Below are 22,264 nucleotides of genomic sequence, written 5' to 3' on the forward strand. Positions count from 1 at the left end.
CATTCTGTTTACCTATCTTATTACCTCTACTAGATTATGAATGCCTTGAAGGCAATGATTTAATCTTATTTATTTTTATATATCATCCAGTGCCTAAAATGGCATCTTAAATATAATAGGTGCTTAATAATGTCATTTCAATGAATGCATGTATAAATATATTGAATAAAAACATCTAAGTACTATTTAATAATCTTTAACATATAAGATGAAAGAGAATCAATGTATTTGCCACTAAACTAAGCAAAGGAAAACCCTAAAACATACCAATGGTTTTTATTCTTTGGAAATATAAATAATAAATTATTTGGAAATGTAGACTGAACTTCTTGAGAGAATATTGGAAGTGAGAGTCATAGAATGAGACATGGAAAGAGACCCAGGGAAGACATTTAGAGCAATAAAGAGAGACAAGAAGAACATTAATTGATGAAGAAGAAAAGGAGAAAACAAAGTAAGAATCCTGTGTAATTAGGGTTTAGAAAAGAGACCACAGTGTGACCTCAGAGTTTGGAGGTTTCTCTTAACATTTTTTTTTAACATAACCTAGTGAATTTCTGCTTTCAACAGCACATTCTCATGGGAGGTTATATAAAAAAACTAATCTCTCAGGTAGTAGGATAAATTATATGTATCTTTAAACTTGTTTTCTTTTTCAGTTGGAAGAAGCCGAAAATTTTGCCAAAAATGTAGTTGACATGGGAGAGAAAACATCAGAGTTCAAAGCCAAAGGGTACTTAGCTTTGGGACTCACTTACAGTCTGCAGGCCACTGATGGTAAGATTAGGTGGGGGCAGGAATGGAGTATTTAATTTAAGAGTTATTCTCTTGTCAGCCTGTGTTGCTTTCTTTGAGAAGGTGATTCCTTAAGCAAGGAAAGAAAGACTTCCCACATGGAAAAGAAGGGTAGGATACTTGAACTGTATCTTCATAGACTCCTTTAATCTTATGGCAGTCAAGTAAATGGGCTAGGATGTATTTGAGGTTGGAGGCATGAGCCTGACTAGGGACTAGATCCCAACCCAACTTCTAACTCCATAGGTAGTCTGGGGGTTTCTTTTTGGAGGAGGTTGTTGGACTTTGGAGATGGTGACTTAAAACAGTGTCTTACAGGGCAGCTAGATGGCGCAGTGGATAGAGCACTGGCCCTGGAGTCAGGAGTACCTGAGTTCAAATTTGGCCTCAGACACTTAACACTTACTAGCTGTGTGACCCAGGGCAAGTCACTTAACCCCAATTGCCGCACTAAAAAAAAAACAAAACAAAAACCAGTGTCTTACCCCCTTCAGTAAACTTCTTATGTCTAAACAGTTATTGTTCTCCCTCTTCATCAGCAACTGGTTTATGTCACATAAGGTTAACTATGCATGTAACAGAAAATCAGAACTGTATAGTTTTCTGAAACAAACAGAGAATACAGACGTTAGAATTGGTTATAGTTGATGTACACGAGTCTTAGATTTTGGTTTGAAAACGTGGTGTGTTCATTATAGCTAACTTGGCTTTTAAATGGTATTAGTTTCATTATGTCCTTCTAAGAGAACTTGTCCTGGGAATGCTTACTTTGGTTATTCTAAGAGTTATTCTCCATCTGTCCATTATTTGTCTTCCACAAAACATGATATGTCCTGTGTATTTTGTATGTTGTTGAATTAGATTCTTGTTCTTTTATATTACAGAACACATAGTTTTCGTGGACTTAACTGTTCTTCCATCTGCATAGAGAAAGCAGCCTGATTGTGTAAAAGGAACAGTAGGCAGCAGGCCAGGCTTCTAATCCCATAGCCACTTATTCACCTGTAAATGGCAATGTTAATCCCAGCCCTGTCCAACCCACAAAGAATTGGACTCAGTGGTCTTCAGGGTCCTTTGCATCTCCAAAACTTAATGACTCCAAATTAAATAGGGAGCTCAGTAGAAGGGCTGTTTTATATATATATATATATATATATATATATATATATATATATATTTTAAAGCTGCTTGCACTATTCTACTTCTGCCTCCTCCCACGGGCATTCAGTCAGTGGGGCCTGGATTGATACCTAAAGAATTTCTTCAGTCCTTGCTCTATATTTGTTCCTGTAGGAATTCCCCTCATTGCTTTCTGAGAAACATTCATTCCCAGTCCTGCACCATTAATCAGTTTGTTATTTCTTTATGCATCTACTGACCCATTATGACTAGGAGATGCATTTTTAAGTTGTTTTTTTTTCCCTCTCAGTATTCATAGTGAATTCACAGCATCCTAATTAAGGGAATTAAGTCCATGTTAGAGGTACTATTCTTGGCTGTGAAACAGAGTTTAATTTACTTGGTCCATACAGAATTTTGAGTTATGACCTTGTCCTCAATAGCACCGTCCTCTACCCAGTCAAGCTGTTTATATGTAGTAGGGAAGAAAGACGAGTACCTTCCCTTTGGAAGCAGAATGTCTTCATGTGCTGCTGGAGCTGACCATCAGCCTGTCACAGTGTCACTGTTAGCCTCAGAACTGTGCTATGGTTGATGTATAGAACATATCTTCCTAAGTAGATTGTAAGCCCTCAAAGGCAGGGTACGAAATACTTGTTTTGTCCCCTGGGGTTCCTAGCACACCTTGTAGCCATTAAGTAAATGTGGGTTGACACTCACTTTTTTTTTTTGGTGATTGATTTTGTGTGTATAATATCAGCTTTCTGCTTTTACATACCACACTGACTGACTAAATCCTTTTCTCAGCTTCTTTGCGAGGGATGCAAGAGGTCCTGCAGAGAAAGGCTCTTCTTGCTTTTCAGAGGTGAGTGGGTGTAAATCTTTCCATTCTGCTGTACATAATGGAGGGAAAAGACCTCATTATAAGTATAAAAAAGAAGAGATATTTATAAAGATTATATAAACAGTGCTTTTACCTCTGGGAGTCTTCTACAGTACAGAACATATTGTATTAAAAATTGCTTCATCATTTGTTGCCATGTGAATCCATATTCTTAATCTGTTTATTCATTTGGGTTCATTTTATTATTAAGCTCTTTGATTTCCACAGAGACCTGTATGTGGGAATACAAGGTGGTGATCTTTTTATTAAAGACATTTGTCATTATCAAGCCTAGAATTGTAAGGGATTATGTTTTGATACCAGCCTGTTCCAAAATATTTTTCTTTTTGTCAAATCCTGGAGACAGGTTTTTGTTTAAAGTAACTTAAATAAATGTTTTCAGGCGATTACTGACACCTATGAAAAATCATGTGACCATTCTTTGTTTATATATCAAATAAATTATAGATCTATCTGTTGCAATCTAGCTACTACACCACAAAATTGTTATAATTTTGTTTCTGTTATTTTGCATATATTTTGAATCTCAGCATTTAAACCTACCCGTAGACAGTGAGCTCCTTTGGTTGCTCCTCAACCTAGAATGTGGGAATTGGGGATAGGAACTGACTCCATATGTGACCTTTGGTACATCCTTAATTGATTTGTCCGAATCTCAGTTTCCTCATCTGTAAAATTGAAGGGTTAGAGTGTTTCTTAGTCTTGATTTTTCCTAGAGTACTTTGTCTTGATTTCTTCCTTACCCCTATCATACTATACCTTGTATGATCATGTTGGATCACCTGTAGAAGATTGTAAGCCAGAAATTGTGTATGTATTTTTTTTTGTTTGTTTTGGTTTCCTCAGTACTTAGAATAGTCCTTTGTCAATTGAATTGACTTTAATTGAATCAGAAGTATGAAATGAAGTTAGAATTAAGGAAGATTTAATGTATACTGGTGTAAGAGGGTTACTTTGCAAATTGTATTGTCCATGACTATATTTTAATATTTAATAGTCAGAAATATATTTATTAACTATTAAAATATAATTAACTCTATAGTTATAAGTATGACTATATTTTGATATTTTAAAAATATTTAAGCAACCTCAATAAGCCCCAGTTTGATCATCTGCAAAAACAGCAATACTTTACCTGTCACATAGAATAGTTAATTGTAAGGATCAGGTGATATAATGGTTGTTAAAACTGTCCAAGAAGCATGAAGGGCTTGCTTATCTACTTAACTTGCTGACACTGAGTGTGAGAAGAGATTGTAAAGCTAGTTTATATTCCTTTATTTATTCTTCCCTTTCATGTAATGCTTATAGCTTTCAATTTATGTCCTTATACATAGATTATATTATTACATAATAATTTTTATTTAATGGACTACTTAGACCCATTTGAAATGGTCCTTCCTTTTTACCAGGGGCTTGACTTTTGAAGCTGTTAGGTACACAGTAATTAAAGGGTTTTCAGAATATACACAAGAAGAGCAATTAGTTTTGGCATTTCTAATATTTTTTCCCTTTTTTGGTGAGGGGAGCAAAGAAGGAGGCAAAAAATATATCAAAGGGAGCAATTTGATTCCTTAGCAAAATCAAGAAAAATAGTGCCTGCTTGGTGTTTGCTTTTTGGAGATACATTCAGATTGATTAATAACACTATTTAAGATTCTTTAGATACAGTTTTACTGTTTTACATAAATACTAGTTTCTTAAACACCTTTGTTGTTTGACAAAACAAACCATGGCTAGGACAGAGGCCCCAATTAGAGGTGGTATTCAGGGTATGGCTTTGAAGGCCTGCTCTCCTTTTGCCCCCACACACTTAATTCATAGGATAATTTCCTAACATTTTACTTGGTAGTGGGTTGAAATGGGCATTGTTATGACTTATAAATAAGTCATGAACTTATTTGTTAAAAATTTGTGGACCCAGCTAAGAATATAGCCCTGAGAAATTTTTTCTGATATTTTTAGAAATTAGGTTTTATTAATAATGAAAGAAACTAAGGTAGGGAAATAATGTTTGCAAATGTCCCTTAATAATTAATTCCTTATTTCAGTTTCCTTACCAATGTGTGTGATGTGGAGGTGGTGGGGGGAGGGGGAACTGGGTCAGAGGAGGAGAAAGGAATACAAATCACTGCATTCCAGTTTGCACTTTTTATGGACAGTGAATAATAGAATTCCAATGACATGAAGAAATCTCACATGGCCAGTAGGCAAAAGAACAAACCCAAAAGATGGGCATTGCACAGAGATAAAAAGCATTCTCAAAGGATTAGGATAAGATTATATGAAAAATGGTAACCTCAGGTAAATAAAAACACATGATTATAGGACATTTTGGTTTCTTTGAGTAGTAATCATAACGACTCATTTCTATATTACTTTAAATCGAACAAGATGCTTTTATCACAAGACTCTTGTGAAGCTAACAGTTAGGACAGGCATCATTAACCTCACTTTATAGATAAAGAAACTAAGGCAAAGGGAAGTTAAGTGAATTGTCCAGGGTCAACTTGGAACAAAACTAGAATTTGAACAAGAGCAAGAATTGTGCCCTTTCTACCATTAGCATCCGACTATGCTAATGATTTAGGAAAGACTTAGCATGATGCAGTGAGAAAGCACTGAAGTTAAAGTCAGCCTGAAAAAGAAATTGGAGGCAGATAACCTGTGTAAAAGTTCTACCAGTGCCACTTATTTACTCTGACTCTGGAGAGACACTCTGAACCTGTTTTCTTATCTGTAAAATAGTTTTGATTGTACCTGTTTTATCTCAGTCTTATTGTGAGAACAAGAGAGGGAATGTATGTAAAACCTGTACAAAATACTACACAAATGCAGGATAGTGTCACTGTTTGTCATCAAGAAAGATCAATGAAGGCAAGAAGTAGTAAACACTTAAGTGTCTCATATGTGCCAGGTACTGTGCCAAGTGCTGGGGATCCAAAGAGGCAAAAGGCAGTCCTTGCCCATGAGTTCACCATTCAATGGGGGAAACAACAAACAAACGAATATGTCCAAGTAAGCTATAGGCAGGATAAATATTTGAGGGGAAAAACACTAGAATTAAGAAGTGTTGGGAAAGGACTTCTTTTGTTGGGTCTTGAAAGGAAGCCAGTAGGTGGCAGTGAGGAGGGAGAGCAGTCCTGGCATGGAAAATAGCCAGAAAACAATGGCTGGCGTAGGAAACAATGTCTTGTTCATGAAATATCAAGAAGGCCAGTGTCGCTGGATCAAAGAGTACCTGTCGGAGTCAAGTGTAAAAAGACTGGAAAGGTAGGAGGACATTAGGTTATGAAGGGCTTTGAATGCCTAGCAGAGGATTTTGTATTTGATCCTGGAGGTAAGAGGGACACACTGAGCAGGTGATGGTAGTGTTGTATAATATGATTGAACCTAGAGATAGAAATCTTGTTAGTGGCTAAGTGGAGGATGGATTGAAGTGTGGAGAGACTTTAGGCAGGTTAGACCCATTAGCTGGTTAATAATAACTAATATTAGGGGCAGCTAGGTGGTACAGTGGATAGAGCACTGGCCCTGGAGTCAGGAGTACCTGAGACACTTAACACTTACTAGCTGTGTGACCCTGGGCAAGTCACTTAACCCCAATTGCCTCACTTAAAAAAAATAATAACTAATATTTAAGTGGTGTAGTGTGTAGAGTATTGGTCCTGAGATCAAATACAGCTTCAGATACTTACTAGCTCTGTGACCCTGGCCAAGTCACTTAATACTGTTAACCTCAGTTTTCTCCTTTGTAAAATGAGCTGGAGAAGGAAATAGCAAACCGCTGTCGTATCTTTAGCAAGAAAATCCCAAATGGGGTCGTGAAGAGTTGAATGGCTGAAAATGACTAATAATAATAATAAACTATATGTCAGACACTGTGCTATGTGCTTTACGATTATTATCTCATTTGATCCTCACAACAACACCTGAAGGTAGGTGCTATTATCATTCCCACTTTTTTTTCACAGGTGAAGAAACTGAGGTAAACAGAGGTTAAGTTACTTGCCCAGGGTCATACAACTAGTGAGTGTCTTGAGGCTATATTTCAACTCAAATCTTCTTGACTCCAGACTTGGTGCTCTATCCACTGTGTCACCTATCTGGGTATTGGGGGGAAAAAAAAATATATATATATATATTTTTTTTTGATGGGGCAGTGAGGGTCAAGTGACTTGTCCAGGGTCACACAGCTAGTAAGTGTCAAGTGTCTGAGGCAAGATTTGAACTCAGGTCCTCCTGACCCCAGGGCTGATGCTTTATTCACTGTGCCACCTAGCTGCCCCCCTGGGTATTGAATATGAATTGTTTTATCCACAAGAAAAAAAAAAGTGAGACTAGTCCCATTAACCTCAACAAATTCTGTACTTGGTAGACAGCATACTTTAAAGACTTTGGCATAGTATTTAAAAACAAAATCATAACCATTAGACTAATGAAGCCTGCGGTGTACTTCCTGCTCTGCCATAATAAAATCAACAATGACTTGGGTTTTCTTTTAATCTTGAATGTGTACTTTGCCATTAGCACTGCTCCTCCTTTTATCATAGGATGTCAATGGAAGAATATGAAAGTGTATTTTTAATTTGTATGCAATGAAACACCTTTAAAAAGAAAGTAAAAGTTTGTTTGGTTAGGGTTAATAGTCCCCTAGCAAAAGAATCATATCTTCTTCATACAGCGAAGTTTTGAGTTGCTTATGGTGAAATATAATAGTCTTCTATACCAAAGTAAAAAAATCTGTGTTTTCAGTTAATTAATGCAACATTTTTCTCCTTAAAGGATTTTATGAATTATAACTTGAAGGCTGAACTAGTTAACTAGATTTAACTTAATGAGACAGTCTTTTTTTCCCCATTTGCTATTTCGTCAGAAACAATCCTTAGTCGCTAAATAAAGTTGAGTTTTCAATTACCATGAAGCTTCTTGGAATCTTAGAAATTTTGATCTAGAACATCAGGATAGCGCCAAAGATTAACCTAATACAGCTAAACCAGCACATGACCTGTATATTTTAAAGATTGTGTTCTTGTGCACAGAGAGGAACTTGAGCCTCCATGAGTCTCCCTCAGAGGTAAAGTGTAGAATTCATTAATCCTATTCCTTTTGACCTATCCTGAATCTTCCATTACCCAACTCAGAGTCTTTGTAAATCCCTATTGCACCTAGATGGTACAATAAAGGGAGTACTAAACTTGGAGTCAGAAAGATCTGAGTTCAAATCTAGCCTCAGACACTAAATCTGTAGCCTTGTGCAAGTCCGTCTCAGTTTCCTCAAATGTAAGATGGAGGTAAATAAAAGCACCTACCTCTTTGGGTTGTTGTGAGGATCAAATGAGATACCATTTGAAAAGTGCTTAGCCAGTGTCTGGTACTTAATAGTCTTATAATAAATGCTTATTCCCTTCACTTCCTTTCTTCTTTCCCTCTCTGGTTACCAGGTCAAGTCAAATCAACTAGCTATTTTTATAATGCTTATTATGAGCCAGGCACTGTGTTAAATGTAAGGTTACCTTAAAAAAAAGGCTAAAAGATAGCCCTTGCCCTCGAGGAGCTTGGAATCTAATGGGGGAGAGAACAGGAGAATAACTGTTTGAAAAAACAGGATGTAGACAGGATAATTTGGAGATCATCTTTGAGGTAAGGCTCTGGCATTAAGGGGTCAGGAAAGCCTTCTTTCAGAAGGTGGGGTTTCAGCAGAGACTTGAAACCAAGGAAGCCAGGAGGTAAAGATAAGGTGGGTGAGAATCCTAGGACAGCCAGTAGAAATACCTGGAGGGAGGAGCTGGCGTGTCTTGTGGGAAGAACAGCAAAGAGACCAGTATCACTGGATTTGGGAGTATGTGGAGGGGAATAAGGAGAATGAAAACTGGAAAATAAGAAGGGGCCAGGTTAGGGATGACTTAAAAGCCAAACAGAGGATTTTATATTTGATCTTGGAGGCAGTAGGAGTTACTGGAATTTATTGAAATAGTGGGATGACATAGTTAGTCAAGCACTTTAAGAACATCATTTTGTTTTTCTTTTTTTCTTTTCTCTTTTTTTTGGGGGGGTGGGGTGGGGCCATGAGGGTTAAGTGACTTGCCCAGGGTCACACAGTTAGTAAGTGTTAAGTGTCTGAGGCCGAATTTGAACTGAGGTCCTCCTGAATCCAGGGCCAGTGCTTTATCCATTGCGCCACCTAGCTGAGAAGATCATTTTGATAGCTGAGAGGAGCATGAACTGGAGTGGGAAGAATTTTAATGCAGGGAGACATATCAAAAGGCTGTTGTAATAGTGCAGGCTTGAGGTGATGCTGACCCCTACCAGGTATGGCAGGGTTAGAGGAAAAAAAATGTGTTTCTATGAGAGATAGTTTGAAGTTAGAATCAACAGGACAGATCGTTTAGGTATTGGGGGAGGGGGTGAGAGAAAACGAGGAATTAACTAAGTTGTGAGCCTAGGTGACTTGGGAGAATGGTGAGACCCTCAACTGTCATTGCTAACTGTCGAGGAGGAATAGGGAAGGGGAAAAATAATAAGTTGTGCTTTGGACATGTTGAATTGAAGTTGTGGGACATACAGCTTGAGGGGTCTAAAAGGCAGTTGGAGATGTAATACCTGGAGGTCAGGAGAGAGGTTAAAACTGCATAAATAGACTTGAGGATCATTTGCATAGAGATGATAATGGAATCCATGGGAGCTGATGAGATATAGAAGCAGTGCGGCTCCTTGCTGAGGTTGCCTGACTGAAGACACACTTGTGTTTGACATACTTGTATTTCTGATGGTGAGAGGAAAAATTGTGAAAATATGACTGGTGGAGTCCAGATAAAAATGCACATTCTGAGTGGCACAGCAAAAGATGATTAAGTAAACTTAACACGCTTGCTAAGAAAAGCAGACGTCCTTCTTATGTACTAATGGTTGTAAATAATTGGAACTTTTTCAGGGCCCACAGTTTGTCGCCTACAGATCACCTAGCAGCTTTTTATCTGGCTCTGCAGCTGGCCATATCCAGACAGGTAAGTATATATAGGATTGTTTCCTGGGATTGTGTCCAGAGTTTAGGAAGATAGGCCGTCCAGGTTTAATTCCTTCTCAGTTTGGTACAGTAATTGATCTTTCATCCATTTGAAGTTAAATTGGGACCTTGAACCTTTCTAATCAATCAGTCAGTCTACATAGTATAAATGGAAGGCAAACTCAGGGAGGGCTCTAGCAGAGTCTTGGAGGTGGGGTGGGTAGCACTGGGAAAGACCTTCTGCAGAAAGTGGGATTTGAGCTGAGTCTTCTTGGAATCCAGGAGGTGCAAGAGAGAGTGTTTCAGATGTGGGGGACAGCCACTGAGAGGACACCAAGTGAAAAGATGGCAGCTGTGTTTAAGGGACAGGTGGTAGGCCTGCTGGATTGTAGCACATGTAGAAAGGAGTAGAGGATAAGTGGATTGGAAAGGCAGGAAGGGGCTCATTGTGATAGGTTTTAAATGTCAAACAGAGCATTTAATATTTGATTGTGGAGTTAATAGGGAACCACTGGAGTTAAGTCAAGAGTGATATGATCGGACCTGTGCATTAGGAAAATAACTTTGACAGTTGAGTATGTGAGGTGCAGTAACAACCTGTTAGAGTAGTGGGCTCTTCTCAGTTAGGGAAAAGCATGCCCATATAAGGAATAGCAAGGCAATATTATGTAGTGAACTAGGCCTACTCAAGAATTTGAGAAAAGTAAGTTTCAGGGTTAGAGGAAGAACTGATAAAAACCAGTGTGAGCTGACTCTTGCCGGTGCTCTAGCAAAAGGAGCTAAAAGTTCAACCCTAGTCACTACTGCACTTTCTTAATAGACTTATGAATATTAACTTCTCCTCCCATGCTTAAAAAATTTTGAAACTAGAAATCTTATAAAAACAAACGTTGAGAACTTTCTACATGTAACTAGAAAATAATAAAATACTTTTATAAAAAAAGAACTTATAGAACTTATTTTGAGAAGGTGGTCTGCACCTGTTTCTCACAAGTAGAAGGTGAACTGGTAAAAGGAAGGACTTGAGACAGGGAGACTATCCAGAATACTACTTGGAAGGGTCCTGGATTGAGGTAGTGAGGACCTATACCAGGGCTATGGTAGTTTGAGTAGTGAGAAGGGGCCATGTAGGAGAGATATTGTGAAGGTAGAAAGGACAAGACTTGATAATAGATTGGATATGTAGGGTGAGTGTAAGTAAGGAGTTGAGGATGACACCTATTTTGTCAACATGGGGTGACAAGGAGAATGGTGGTGCCCTCAACAGTAATAGGAAAGTTAGTTTGAAGGGAAAAATAATGAAATCTGTTTTGGTTGAATTTAAGATACCTATGGGATATCCAGTTTGAGATGTCTGAAAGGCAGTTGGTGATGTAGGACTTGGGCCCTAGATGGAGATTAGAGGCAGAGATGTCTGTCTATCTATCCACACACATACACATGTGTGTATTTGTATATGTGGATGTGTGTGTATCTGAAAATCATCTGCATAGAAATAATAATTAAACCCATGAGAATTGATGAGATCACTATGTGAAATATTATAGAGAGAATGAAGAGTGGCTAGGGATAGAGCTTTAGGGACCTTTTACCATTAGTGGGCATGACCTGCCTAAAGAGCTAGTAACTGAGACCGAGAAAGAGTGGCCAGGCAGCTAAGAAGGCAACCAGGAGAATGTAGTGTGAGGAAAATCTGTAGAGAAGACATTATCCAGGAGAAGGTGATAGTGTCATATGTTGGAGAGAGGTCAAGAAGGATCAAGATTGAGAAAAGGCCATTAGGTATGATAATTATGAGATCATCGGTAATTTTGGAGAGAGAAGTTTCATTTGAATGGCAAGGTCAAAGGCCAGATTGCAGAGGGTTGAGAAGAGAGTGAGAGGAGAGGAAGTGGAGGCATTTAGTGTCAATAACTTTCTCAGGGAATTTAGCTAAGAAGAGGAAGTGAGATATAGGACAGTAGTGAGTTGGGATGATTAGATCAAGTCAGGTTTTTTAAGGATGGGGAAGACATAGGTGTATTTGTGGGCCACAAAGAAAGAGTCATTAGAAAGGGAGAGACTGAAGATTGGAGGGAGAGTAGGAATGATAATGGAGATAATCTGCCAAAGAATATGGGAGGGAATGGAAAGAAGGATGCATGGAGTGGACTTTGTCTCCCTAAAGATTAGGACCTCCTCTTCATGAAAGATGGGTGGAGGAATTAGTGGTAGAAGATGGAACCAAGAGAGAACCCTTATATATACACCATCCATTGGGAAAGATAATTACATGAACAACCTGCAAAGGAGATTGAGAAGGATCCTTTTTGCAGCTAGGAGGAAAACCCTAACAGGACAGTGTCACAGAGAGAGTAGAGAGTTTGAAAAAGGAGACCTTGTTCAGCAGTGTCAGATGCTGCAGAAATCAAGAGATAGAAAAAGCCATTGTGATGAGGGATAGAGATCCAGTAGCTAAGGAGGGGCTGAAAATTGTCAAGGAAGGGGTGATCAAAGACTTAAGCTCTCCGAGGAGGAGATGGTATCAAAGGCACAAGTTGAAGGGTTGCTTTGAGGATGATTCTGGAATGCTTTGAAATGTGGAATTGAGAAGAGGAAGCTCTGGAGGGATGACCCTAAGGATTTTGGAGGTGGCATCACCATGTTGTCGAAGTCTCTAAGTTTAAAGGGAGGTGAGACTCAGAAGAATTCTGTGAACAGGATTCCTTGGGGAAGGAAGGAGAATGACTTCAGAGCTGTGAAATAATAGCCAATCAGGCATGTTAAATGATTCTGAAAGGAATTATCTCCCCCTCACACCTCCTTCCCAGGGCTAGCTAAACTTATTATTAGCATGTCATCCCTGAGTACCCTACTCTCTTTTCAGGAACTAACAGGCAGCACAGTGGGTCACTCTAGTCATTGTGACAGGGTGCCTGCTGGGAGGTGCTGTGTACTGAAACCAAATGGTATTAAACAGTCATTTTCATTAAATTGGTATGTTATAGGGCCTTACCATACCCTGAGGCCATGCTTTATGGTGTTAATCCTTACTGTCTCTGGCTTCAGGATTGCCCAAGGCAACAACAATAATAGCATGAGGATTAGTGACCCATTTCCTTGCTATGCTTCACTTTGGGAGTACTCCTCCAGCCCAGTTTAGGAAGATCCACATTGTCAAAACTGTTGGTACTTCAGAGTGCGCCATAGAACTCCAACAGGGCTAGAACCAGATTGAAAATAATTGGAAAATATTTGACAAAATAAATAAAAATACAGCATGACATAGTTAATACTAATTTGTGGTTTTCTTAATCAATAATGGAGCCCATGGAGATCTGTTTCTATTTGAGTTGGATACCACCATTCTAAGTGATGAGAGGGCAGCTAGGTGGCGCAGTGGATAAAGCACCAGCCCTGGATTCAGGAGGACCTGAGTTCAAATCCGGCCTCAGACACTTAACACTTACTAGCTGTGTGACCCTGGGCAAGTCACTTAACCCTCATTGCCCTAAAAACAAAACTAAGTGATGAGAGAGAACCAGAAACCATAGCATATGAAGATCAGTTTAAAGAACTTTTCACCTAGAGAAAAAAAAAAAGAGAGAGAACATGGTTTTAGAAGACATGTTAGTGGTCATTAAAAATTGGATTGACTATCATATGGAAGAGGGATTCTGAATGGTTCCATGGAGCAGAGCTAGGAACAGTTGGTGGGTGGAAGGAGGTTGCAGAGAGGCAGATTTTATTATAATATATGGAAAAAACTTTGTAAGATTTAGAGTTATTGAGTAGTAGAAAAGGTTAATTTAGGAGACATCCCATTTCCTTATTACTGGAGGTTTTCAACTGAAGACTGGATAAATTGTTTGTTGAGATTTCCTGTTAAGGTATAGGTTGGACTAGATGCTCTTTGAAGCTTGTTCCAGCTCTGTGATTTTGTGACTTCCTCAGGAAGACCATGTCTAGAGCTGCCGCAGAGAAATGTATGGAATCCTAGATCTAGGGACTCCAGATGACATCTGTACCAGCACAATCATTTTTCAGATGAGGAAAACACACTCTTTTTGGAAGCCATTCCTTTCAGCAACTCTAAATTTCCTCCAATACATGATCTTATCAATATGGCTATCAATAATTTTCTCCTGCTTGCCCGTTTTCTTTGTATGAGTCTTCTATATGTCTTTTTCAAGAGATTAAAAACTTTTTGAAAGTGGAATTTTTTATAACCTTGTGCAAGTTCATCAACCTCTCTGGCACTTTGCTCCCTTATCTGTAAAGTGAATGGATTGGATTATGAAGGCCTCTGAGGTCTCTCAGAGCTCAAAATCTGTGATCCTAAGAATTCTCAAAAGTCATTGCATATTTGCAAGTCTCAGATATATTTTCCAAAGATTGAGAAGAATAGGCCACCAATCCCATCTTTTCAATATAAAAAGAAATGTCAGTGACAGTAAGAGAGAGAATACCAAAGTTAATCCCTTGCTAAGGTCTCTTCTGCCTCTGAATATATGGTGCTATGATGTTAATTCTCCCTGGCCTTTGAATTCCACTACACATTATTTAATGCTTAATAGCTTATTAATAGCAGTATCCCTATATAGATAGCTTTTCCTGATGACCCTGTTGGTTTGGGTATTTTGTCCCTTTTATGTGTTAAAATGAACGAACACACACACACACACACACACACACACAGTCAGTGTGGGGTGGTGTAAAAAGTCCTTGACTGAGATTTTGGAGACATAGAGTTTTCCTCTGGCTTGTCTAGTAACCAGCAATATGATATTGGGCACCTCACTTCCCCTTTCTGGACTCAGTTTTGGCATCAGTGAAACAGGGAGGGTTAGAGTAAATGAGGTCCAAGTTTCCTTCTTTAAAATTTGGATTCTCTGACCCGGAAGTTAGAGCTTATGTACCGAGTCCAACAAATATGGCGTTTTTGGATGAGAGAACTGATTGAGTTGGAGAAGAGTAAAAGCCTTGTATCCTATGAAGAAATGAAGTCACTGGGGACTTTGAAGGAGAGCCCGAAGTAGAGATCTGAGAGGTGGCTGCCAACAACACATGGGATTAGAGTGGGAAGAGACCGAATAAAGCATTTGTGATAGAGTTGTGATATCCTATTTTGCAATTCAAATTCAAATTCAAATTCTCTCAGTTACTGTAGAACCCATTTGAAATTTAGGGTATCTCTAAATTGAGCATGTATGCATTCTGTTGCTATTTGTATTTGATTAGTTTTGAAGAATTTTACCTAAGTGGAAGAAGAGCCCTACACTACTCACTTTGTACTCATATTGAACAAGTCTTATACAACAATTGTGTTTTAAAACTGATAAGGTTATGACTTATAAGGTGTGAATTTTGGTACATCAGCATCATAAGTGTCATAAATTTCTTCCTGTGTTGTGTTACATTAGAAATATTTTGGTAACACTACATTTTTCTTTTTTTGGGGTGGAGCAGTGAGGGTTAAGTGACTTACCCAGGATCACACAGCTAGTAAGTGTCAAGTGTCTGAGGTCAAATTTGAATTCAGGTCCTCCTGAATCCAGGGACAGCGCTTTATCCACTGCAACACCTAGCTGCCCCTAGAAACTATGTTGGAAAAGAATCTTTAGAAATTTTAGATGAGAAGCAGCATGATATGGTCGAAAGACCACAGGATGGACAAGCTTTATTTTTTTATGCATCATAACTAGATTGTGACTGTAACCATTAATTTACTCTTTACCTCAATTTCTTCATTGTAAAATGAAGTGGTGTGGGCTGGACAATTTCTGAGGTTTATTCTGTCCCTTAGAGTTCATGAATCTCACTATTTGTTGCAATTAATAGACACCGGGGGTAGCTAGGTGGTACAGTGGATGAAGCACTGGTCTTGGATTCTTGAGGACCTAAGTTCAAGTCCAGCTTCAGACACTTGACACTTACTAGCTGTGACACCCTGGGCAAGTCACTTAATCCTCATTGCCCTACAAAAACAAAACAAAACAAACAATTAATAGACACCAATGTGGAAATATGTTTAACATGATTGAAATGTATAATTTATATCAGATTGCTTGCTGGCTTCAGGAGGGAGGTAGGAAGGGAGGGAAGGAGAAAAATTTAGAACTCAAAACCTTGCAAAAATGAAAGTTGAAAACTTTACATAAATTTGGAAAAAAAATAAAATAAAATACTATTAAAAAATAAACACCCAGGACAGAGGAAGGAATATTCCCCAGTTGAAAAAAATGTTCATTGTTTGGGAAGATTTTATCATAGTTGTTTTGGGTTTATATAGGTTTGTTTGTTGGATGGATAGTGACCTCAAAGCTAGGGAGACCTGGGTTCAAATGTGACCTCTCACCTGTACCAAATGTGTGATCCTGGACAAGGCACTTATTAATCTCTTGATCCTCCAGGAAATTGTCTAGAACAGTTGAGATAGGTTGACCTTCAATTGAAGAAGAATCCCCATCTATGATTTTTCTGTATTAATGAAATTGCAGGCTAAGTCCCTATGCTATTATTTTAAGATATTCTTTTATTTCAGCAGGACTTTGAGAAATAGAAATAGTTTAGCTAAAGGAATTTAATTCCACTAAAAACTTCAGGTTATTTGTTATGTTTCCCCAGTTCAGCCATATCTGTTTGTATATAATCAAAAGCAGTTTGAAGTATATGACAAAGAAAAATAGTGTTTATCCAGGGAGAAATTCAAGTTCTGATATGGGCAGTTATACAGAGAAACTAAGTCTTTCACTTCACTTCATTGGTTATTGTATTGTTTTGAAGAATTTGATGCTTGCTTGAGAATACTTAGGTTGCTTTATGATTTGTGGTTGATATTGTGGGGCTATTAGAACACTTTTTCTTTCCAGATTTTGAATATAGAGCATGTTAAACATGAATCTTAATATTTAGCCAGGATACCATGTAGAAATGTTACCTCTTTTAAATTAGTGTGCATATTCTTCATTGTTTAAAAGTCTTTTTTGGTTTTGTTTTCAACCAGATACCAGAAGCATTGGGCTATGTTCGCCAAGCTCTTCAACTTCAAGGGGATGACGCCAACTCTTTGCATCTCCTTGCGCTCTTATTGTCAGCTCAGAAACATTACCATGATGCTCTGAACATTATCGACATGGCCCTGAGTGAATATCCAGAAAACTTTATGTAAGTATTTTGTCTGGTTTTCTTTTCATTAACTCAGAAAAAGGCCTTCATTTTGTCCAGCTAAGATCTTCTCTACTCTGGGCCAACTGCAGCTAGTATCTGGTTAACACCACTGGTTTCTTTTCAGAGCCCATGGCCACTGTGCAGATTGGATGGCAGGCATCCCACCCTAATTCTTTTTAGAGAGTTGGTAACAGCATAGTTTCAAATTAAAACATCATGACTCATTTAAGTACTGTATATAGTACATTGTCTGCATGCTCGTAGACATACTGTAGAAATGAGGAAGGAACTTTGGGTCAGGAATCAAATATAATATTACTACCAGCTCTGCTCTTAAAACACTGGACAGCCTTGATCAAGGCACTTGCTCTCTTTGTAACTCAGGTGTGTTCTCCGGGAAATAGCACTACTTAAAATGAATGAATTAATATTTGAAAGGTGTGCTGAGAGTTTTCATCAAAGAAGCACCAAATTTATGAATTCCCTTTACTATGCAGATAAATCAGATAACCAACCAATCATTTGTCTAGTTCCTCTAGGGAAATGACTTTATATGTATAAGTCAGAAACTGTTGAGATGTACCTTCAGTCATCTGAGCCACTTGTCCAATTTTCACTCTCTATTAATGCTTTACTTACTAGAATGGAGAGCTTACCAGAAAGTGCTAACATGCTACTGAGAACTAGCACAAGGACATAGAGATTCCCACTGGCCCTTTTTCATTATCACTAACCAGCAAGGGCCCGGGGCGGGGAAGGGCAGGAGAGGGGAGTAGAGAGGTGGCATGGGAGGAACAGGATGTAATCTTTAGCTTCTCTTCAGAGCTAAGTATGTCTTCAAAGATTTAAAAGCGCCATCTTGTGCATTATTTCTTTGCATTATCACTTCCCGGTGTTTTTAATCAGTACAACTTCAGCAGCTCAACTTAGAAAACAGGTTCCTAAATTTCCATTACAAGTATTTTTTTTTCATTTTCAAGGCAGAAAAAGGCATCCTTGACTACTGGATGCTTTATAATAATTTGGGAAAATTCTGATGGGATATAGCACTAGCTCTGATATGTATATAGAGTGAGATGACAAGCTGTTATTGTGCCCTTCGTGTCTTGCTGGTCTTAGAATCATTTCTTCCCTCATCAAGTTTATTTCTAGATTTTGTCCAAAGCAATTTGGGCTCTGAGAACCTTAAAAATAATTTCTTTCCCTTTTGATTTCTTTTCTTTTTAAATACTCTGTTCTTTTCCCATCAATAAATTACCACCTGCTGTATCCAAGTTCTCTCATAAATATTCATAAAGCTACTCCTCCCCTGCCCTTCATTCCCTTTTAATTTTACTTTTTTAACTACAGTGTTACCTTACAATATTGATAGCCTAATGTGTCACCTGAGAGGAGGATGATTGAATGGAAAGCCATGCTATACAATAAGCAGTAAACAATAACTCCTAATATTATCCTGAAAGTTGGTGACGGCTCCAAGTGACAGCAGCTGACAAGCTTTTCAAGTGGCAGACCTAAAGAACAGCAGTGGAGATATTTGAGGAGTACAAGGCTGTTATTTTAATGTTAAACAGTAAGCTTGAAAAGGCAAGGCATATGGTAGCAGGTTGGAAAGCAACAGAAGACTAGGTTGCTGTTTAAATATTTGTATTTCTTGATGTATAACGGGAAACTTATCTTCTGAGAATAGTTCATTAAAAGTTTGGGTCAGACGTGGTCTGTAAATTAAACTCATGATTTCTCTTTTCTTTCAAACCTGAAGAAATCATTGTAGCATTAAAGGGGAAAAAAAGCACTCAATCATGTACTGTCTTTTCTACTAGTAGTATATAGCAGAGTGCTTAGCACACAGTAGGCTCGCAATAAATTTGTTGGATGTAGTTGAGTATTATTCCCCATTTTATGTTTGTATGCTCTATCTCCCTGCCTACATTGAGAGTAGGGAATATGTCTTATACTTATTTTGTACTTCCTATACTCCTTCATATGGCATTTTGAGTATAGAGAGTGACTTAGTAAATATTTGTTTAATTTCAGAGCCAAAAGCTTATCTAGAAAACATTAAGATCAGATGTCTGCATTTTTTTTTTTTTTTAGTGAGGCAATTGGGGTTAAGTGACTTACCCAGGGTCACACAGCTAGTAAGTGTTAAGTGTCTGAGGCCAGATTTGAACTCAAGTACTCCTGATTCCAGGGCCGGTGCTCTATCCACTGCGCCACCTAGCTGCCCCAGATGTCTGCATTTTAGACTGGTGATGAGGTTCCTCAGTGGTCTTGTAAAATCAAGTGCTCTTTCTGTCAGGGTGTTGATCCCCCTCCTAGAATGCATTTTGTGAAATAGAGACATCCTTCAATTTCTCATCAGAGGGATTTGAATCCTGGCTAAGATGGCCACTACTTGTATGACTGTGCAAGTCAGCCTTTTTGTGTCTCATTTGACTCATCTGTAAAAATGAACCTGGCCTAGATTATCTCTAGGATAATTTCTGGCATTAACCCTCTGTTACTGCTCTTGACACATAATCACCTCCAGTTGATATTGCTTTTTTGACCCACTCAGCAGAGAACAAATGTGTAAATAACAGCTATAGCTATTCTGTTCTTCAAATTATAGGTTGTAGGGTTGAAAGCGAATCCCTGATATATGCTTCTACCTAGGACTGCATGAGAACAGTTATAAGCTTGGTAATATAGAACTAAGAAGATTTCCCTATCAGGATTGTAAGACACAGGAATTGTTTCTCAAGGGAAGTATTCCTTTTTGAGGAAATTTAAAGAATAAGCAATTGATTCTCAGGGGTGGGTGAGAAAAGCTGTAGTTCCACCCAAAAAGAGGAGGATGAATTTGAAGCCTCTTGAGGTCTTTTTCATCTGATATTTTAAGATTTAAAACCCCACCACCTCTGTAAATGTTGAAAAGCTTAAAGCCGGCCCTGGATTCAGGAAGACCTGAGTTCAAATCCGGCCTCAAACACTTGACACAAGCTGTGTGACCCTGGGCAAGTCACTTAGTCCTCATTCCCCTGCCAAAAAAAAATTGACTGAAAATATTATTTGCCTGATATAAATGTCCCCCTGAATGAGACTACACATAGCTGTACTTGTTGTTGGACCTGTGAATGGTTCCAGTCATTCTGGAAAGCAGTTTGCTATTAAACTGTATAGACCAACCCCATCACTACTAGGTGTGCACTCTAAAGACATCAAAAAAAGAGAAAAGGACTAATATGTATAAATATATTTATAGTAGTTCTTTTTATGGTGGTGAAAAGCTGGAAACTATTGAAATACCCATCAACTGGCGAATGACTGAACAAAATATAGCATATGAATCTAATGACTATTGTGCTGTAAGAAATGATGCAAGAGGAGCAGCTAGGTGGCGCAGTGGATAGAGCACTGGACCTGGAGTCAGGATGACCTGAGTTCAAATCTGGCCTCAGACACTTAACACTTTCTAGCTGTGTGACCCTGGGCAAGTCATTTAACCCCGATTGCCTCACCAAAAAGAAAGAAATAAAGAAAGAAATGATGCAAGAGTCAGTTTCTTTTTTCCCCTTTAACATTCTAATTTATTTATTTATTTAGAACTTTTTTTTTCTTTTTTTACATTTTGAGTTCCAGATTCTTTCCTTCCCTCCCACTTCCTCCTCCCCTACTCACCGAGAAGGCAACCAATGTGATGTCAATTATACAATATGATGTCAGTTATAAAATGTGCAAAACATATTTCAAAAAAAGACAGGAAAAATAAAGTAAAAAAATTATACTTTGATTTGCACTTACAGTTCATCAGTTCTCTCTCTGGAGGTGGATAGCATGTTTTCATCAGGCCCTTTGGAATTGTTGTGTCATTGTATCATTGATTAGAATAGGCAAGTCTTTTTCACAGTTGATCATCATTACAACATTGCTATTACCATACACAATGATCTCCTGGTTCTCACTTCATTTTGTATAAGTTCCTATAGCTTTTGCCATATTTTTCTGAAACTGGTCCCTCCTTCTCCCCACCTCCTGTCATTTCACATAGCATAATAGTATTCCATCACAATCATATGCCATAACTTATTTGACTATTTTTCAATTGATGAATACTCCCTTGATTTTCAGTTCTTTGCCACCACAAAAAAGAGCTGCTATATTTCTGTTTGTGTGTGTCCTTTCTTCTTTTTTTTTAGTTTCCCCCCCCAAATTGTTAATTAATTAATTTGTTTAGAATTTTCCCCAAGTTACATGTATAAACAAATTTTCACAACGATTTTCAAAACTTTGTGTTCCAAATTCTCTTCCTCCCTCTCTCCCCAGTCCCCTTTAAGAACTCAAGCAATTCAGTATAAGCTATACATGTGCAGTCATGCAAAACATTTCCACATTAGTCAGGTTGTAAAAGAAAACAGACAAAAAAAACTTTAGAAAGAGGAACTAACAAAAAACATTATACTTCCATCTGTATTCAGATACTATCAGTTCTTTTTCTGTAGATGGGTTGCATTTTTCATAAGTCCTTCTGACTGCATCTTGCTCATCATTTCTTGTAGCACAATAGTGTTCCATCCTAATCTAATCCCACAATTTGTTTAGCCATTCTCCAGTTGATGGGCATCACCCCAATTTCAAATTCAACTTAAAAAAAACCAAAACTCTTTTAGGATACCAACCTAGTAGTGGTATTGCTAGGTTGAAGAGTATGCATGGTTTTATAGCCCCTTGACCATAGTTCCAAATTGCTCTACAGAATTTTTGAATCAGTTTACAACTTTACCAAGAGTGTATTAATGTTTCATTTTCCCCATATCCCCCACAACATTTGCCATTTTCCTCTGCTGTCCTTTTATCTAATCCAATAGGTATGAGGTAATACTCAGAATTGTTTTGACCTGAATCTCTCCAGTCAGTAGTGAGAGCGTTTTTTTTTTTATATGACTATAGGTGGCTTTGATTTTTTCATCTGAAAACTTCATGTCTTTTGATCATCTATCATCTGGGGGAATGGCTCTCATTTTAACAAATTTGACTCAGTTTTCTATGTTCCTTTTCTTCTTTGAGCTCTTTGGGTAATAGATCTTCTAGTGGTATTGCTGGGTCAAAGGGTATGCACAGTTTTATAGCCCTCTAGGCATAGTTCCAAATTGTTCTCTCACTACTCCACCAGCAGTTCATTAGTGTACCTATTTTTCCCTTATCCCCTTAAGTATATTTCATTTCTCATAGTTATTAGGTGGTATTTTTCAGAATTATTTTCATTTTCATTTCTCTCATCAGTAGTGGTTTAAAGCATTTTTTCATGT

General features: G+C 38.0%; 1 protein-coding gene across 1 annotated transcript in view; it reads left to right on the forward strand.

Moving 5' to 3' along the window:
• TTC7B (tetratricopeptide repeat domain 7B) overlaps window positions 1-22,264 on the forward strand; it is a 334,803-nt gene that overhangs the window by 175,335 nt on the left and 137,204 nt on the right. Inside the window, 4 exon segments of the mRNA XM_043985520.1 lie at window positions 660-777; window positions 2,722-2,779; window positions 9,753-9,825; window positions 16,810-16,970. Of these exon segments, the coding sequence (XP_043841455.1) occupies window positions 660-777; window positions 2,722-2,779; window positions 9,753-9,825; window positions 16,810-16,970 (410 nt within the window).

This window comes from Dromiciops gliroides, chromosome 2, assembly GCF_019393635.1.
Source record: "Dromiciops gliroides isolate mDroGli1 chromosome 2, mDroGli1.pri, whole genome shotgun sequence".
Classification (NCBI taxonomy): domain Eukaryota; kingdom Metazoa; phylum Chordata; class Mammalia; order Microbiotheria; family Microbiotheriidae; genus Dromiciops; species Dromiciops gliroides.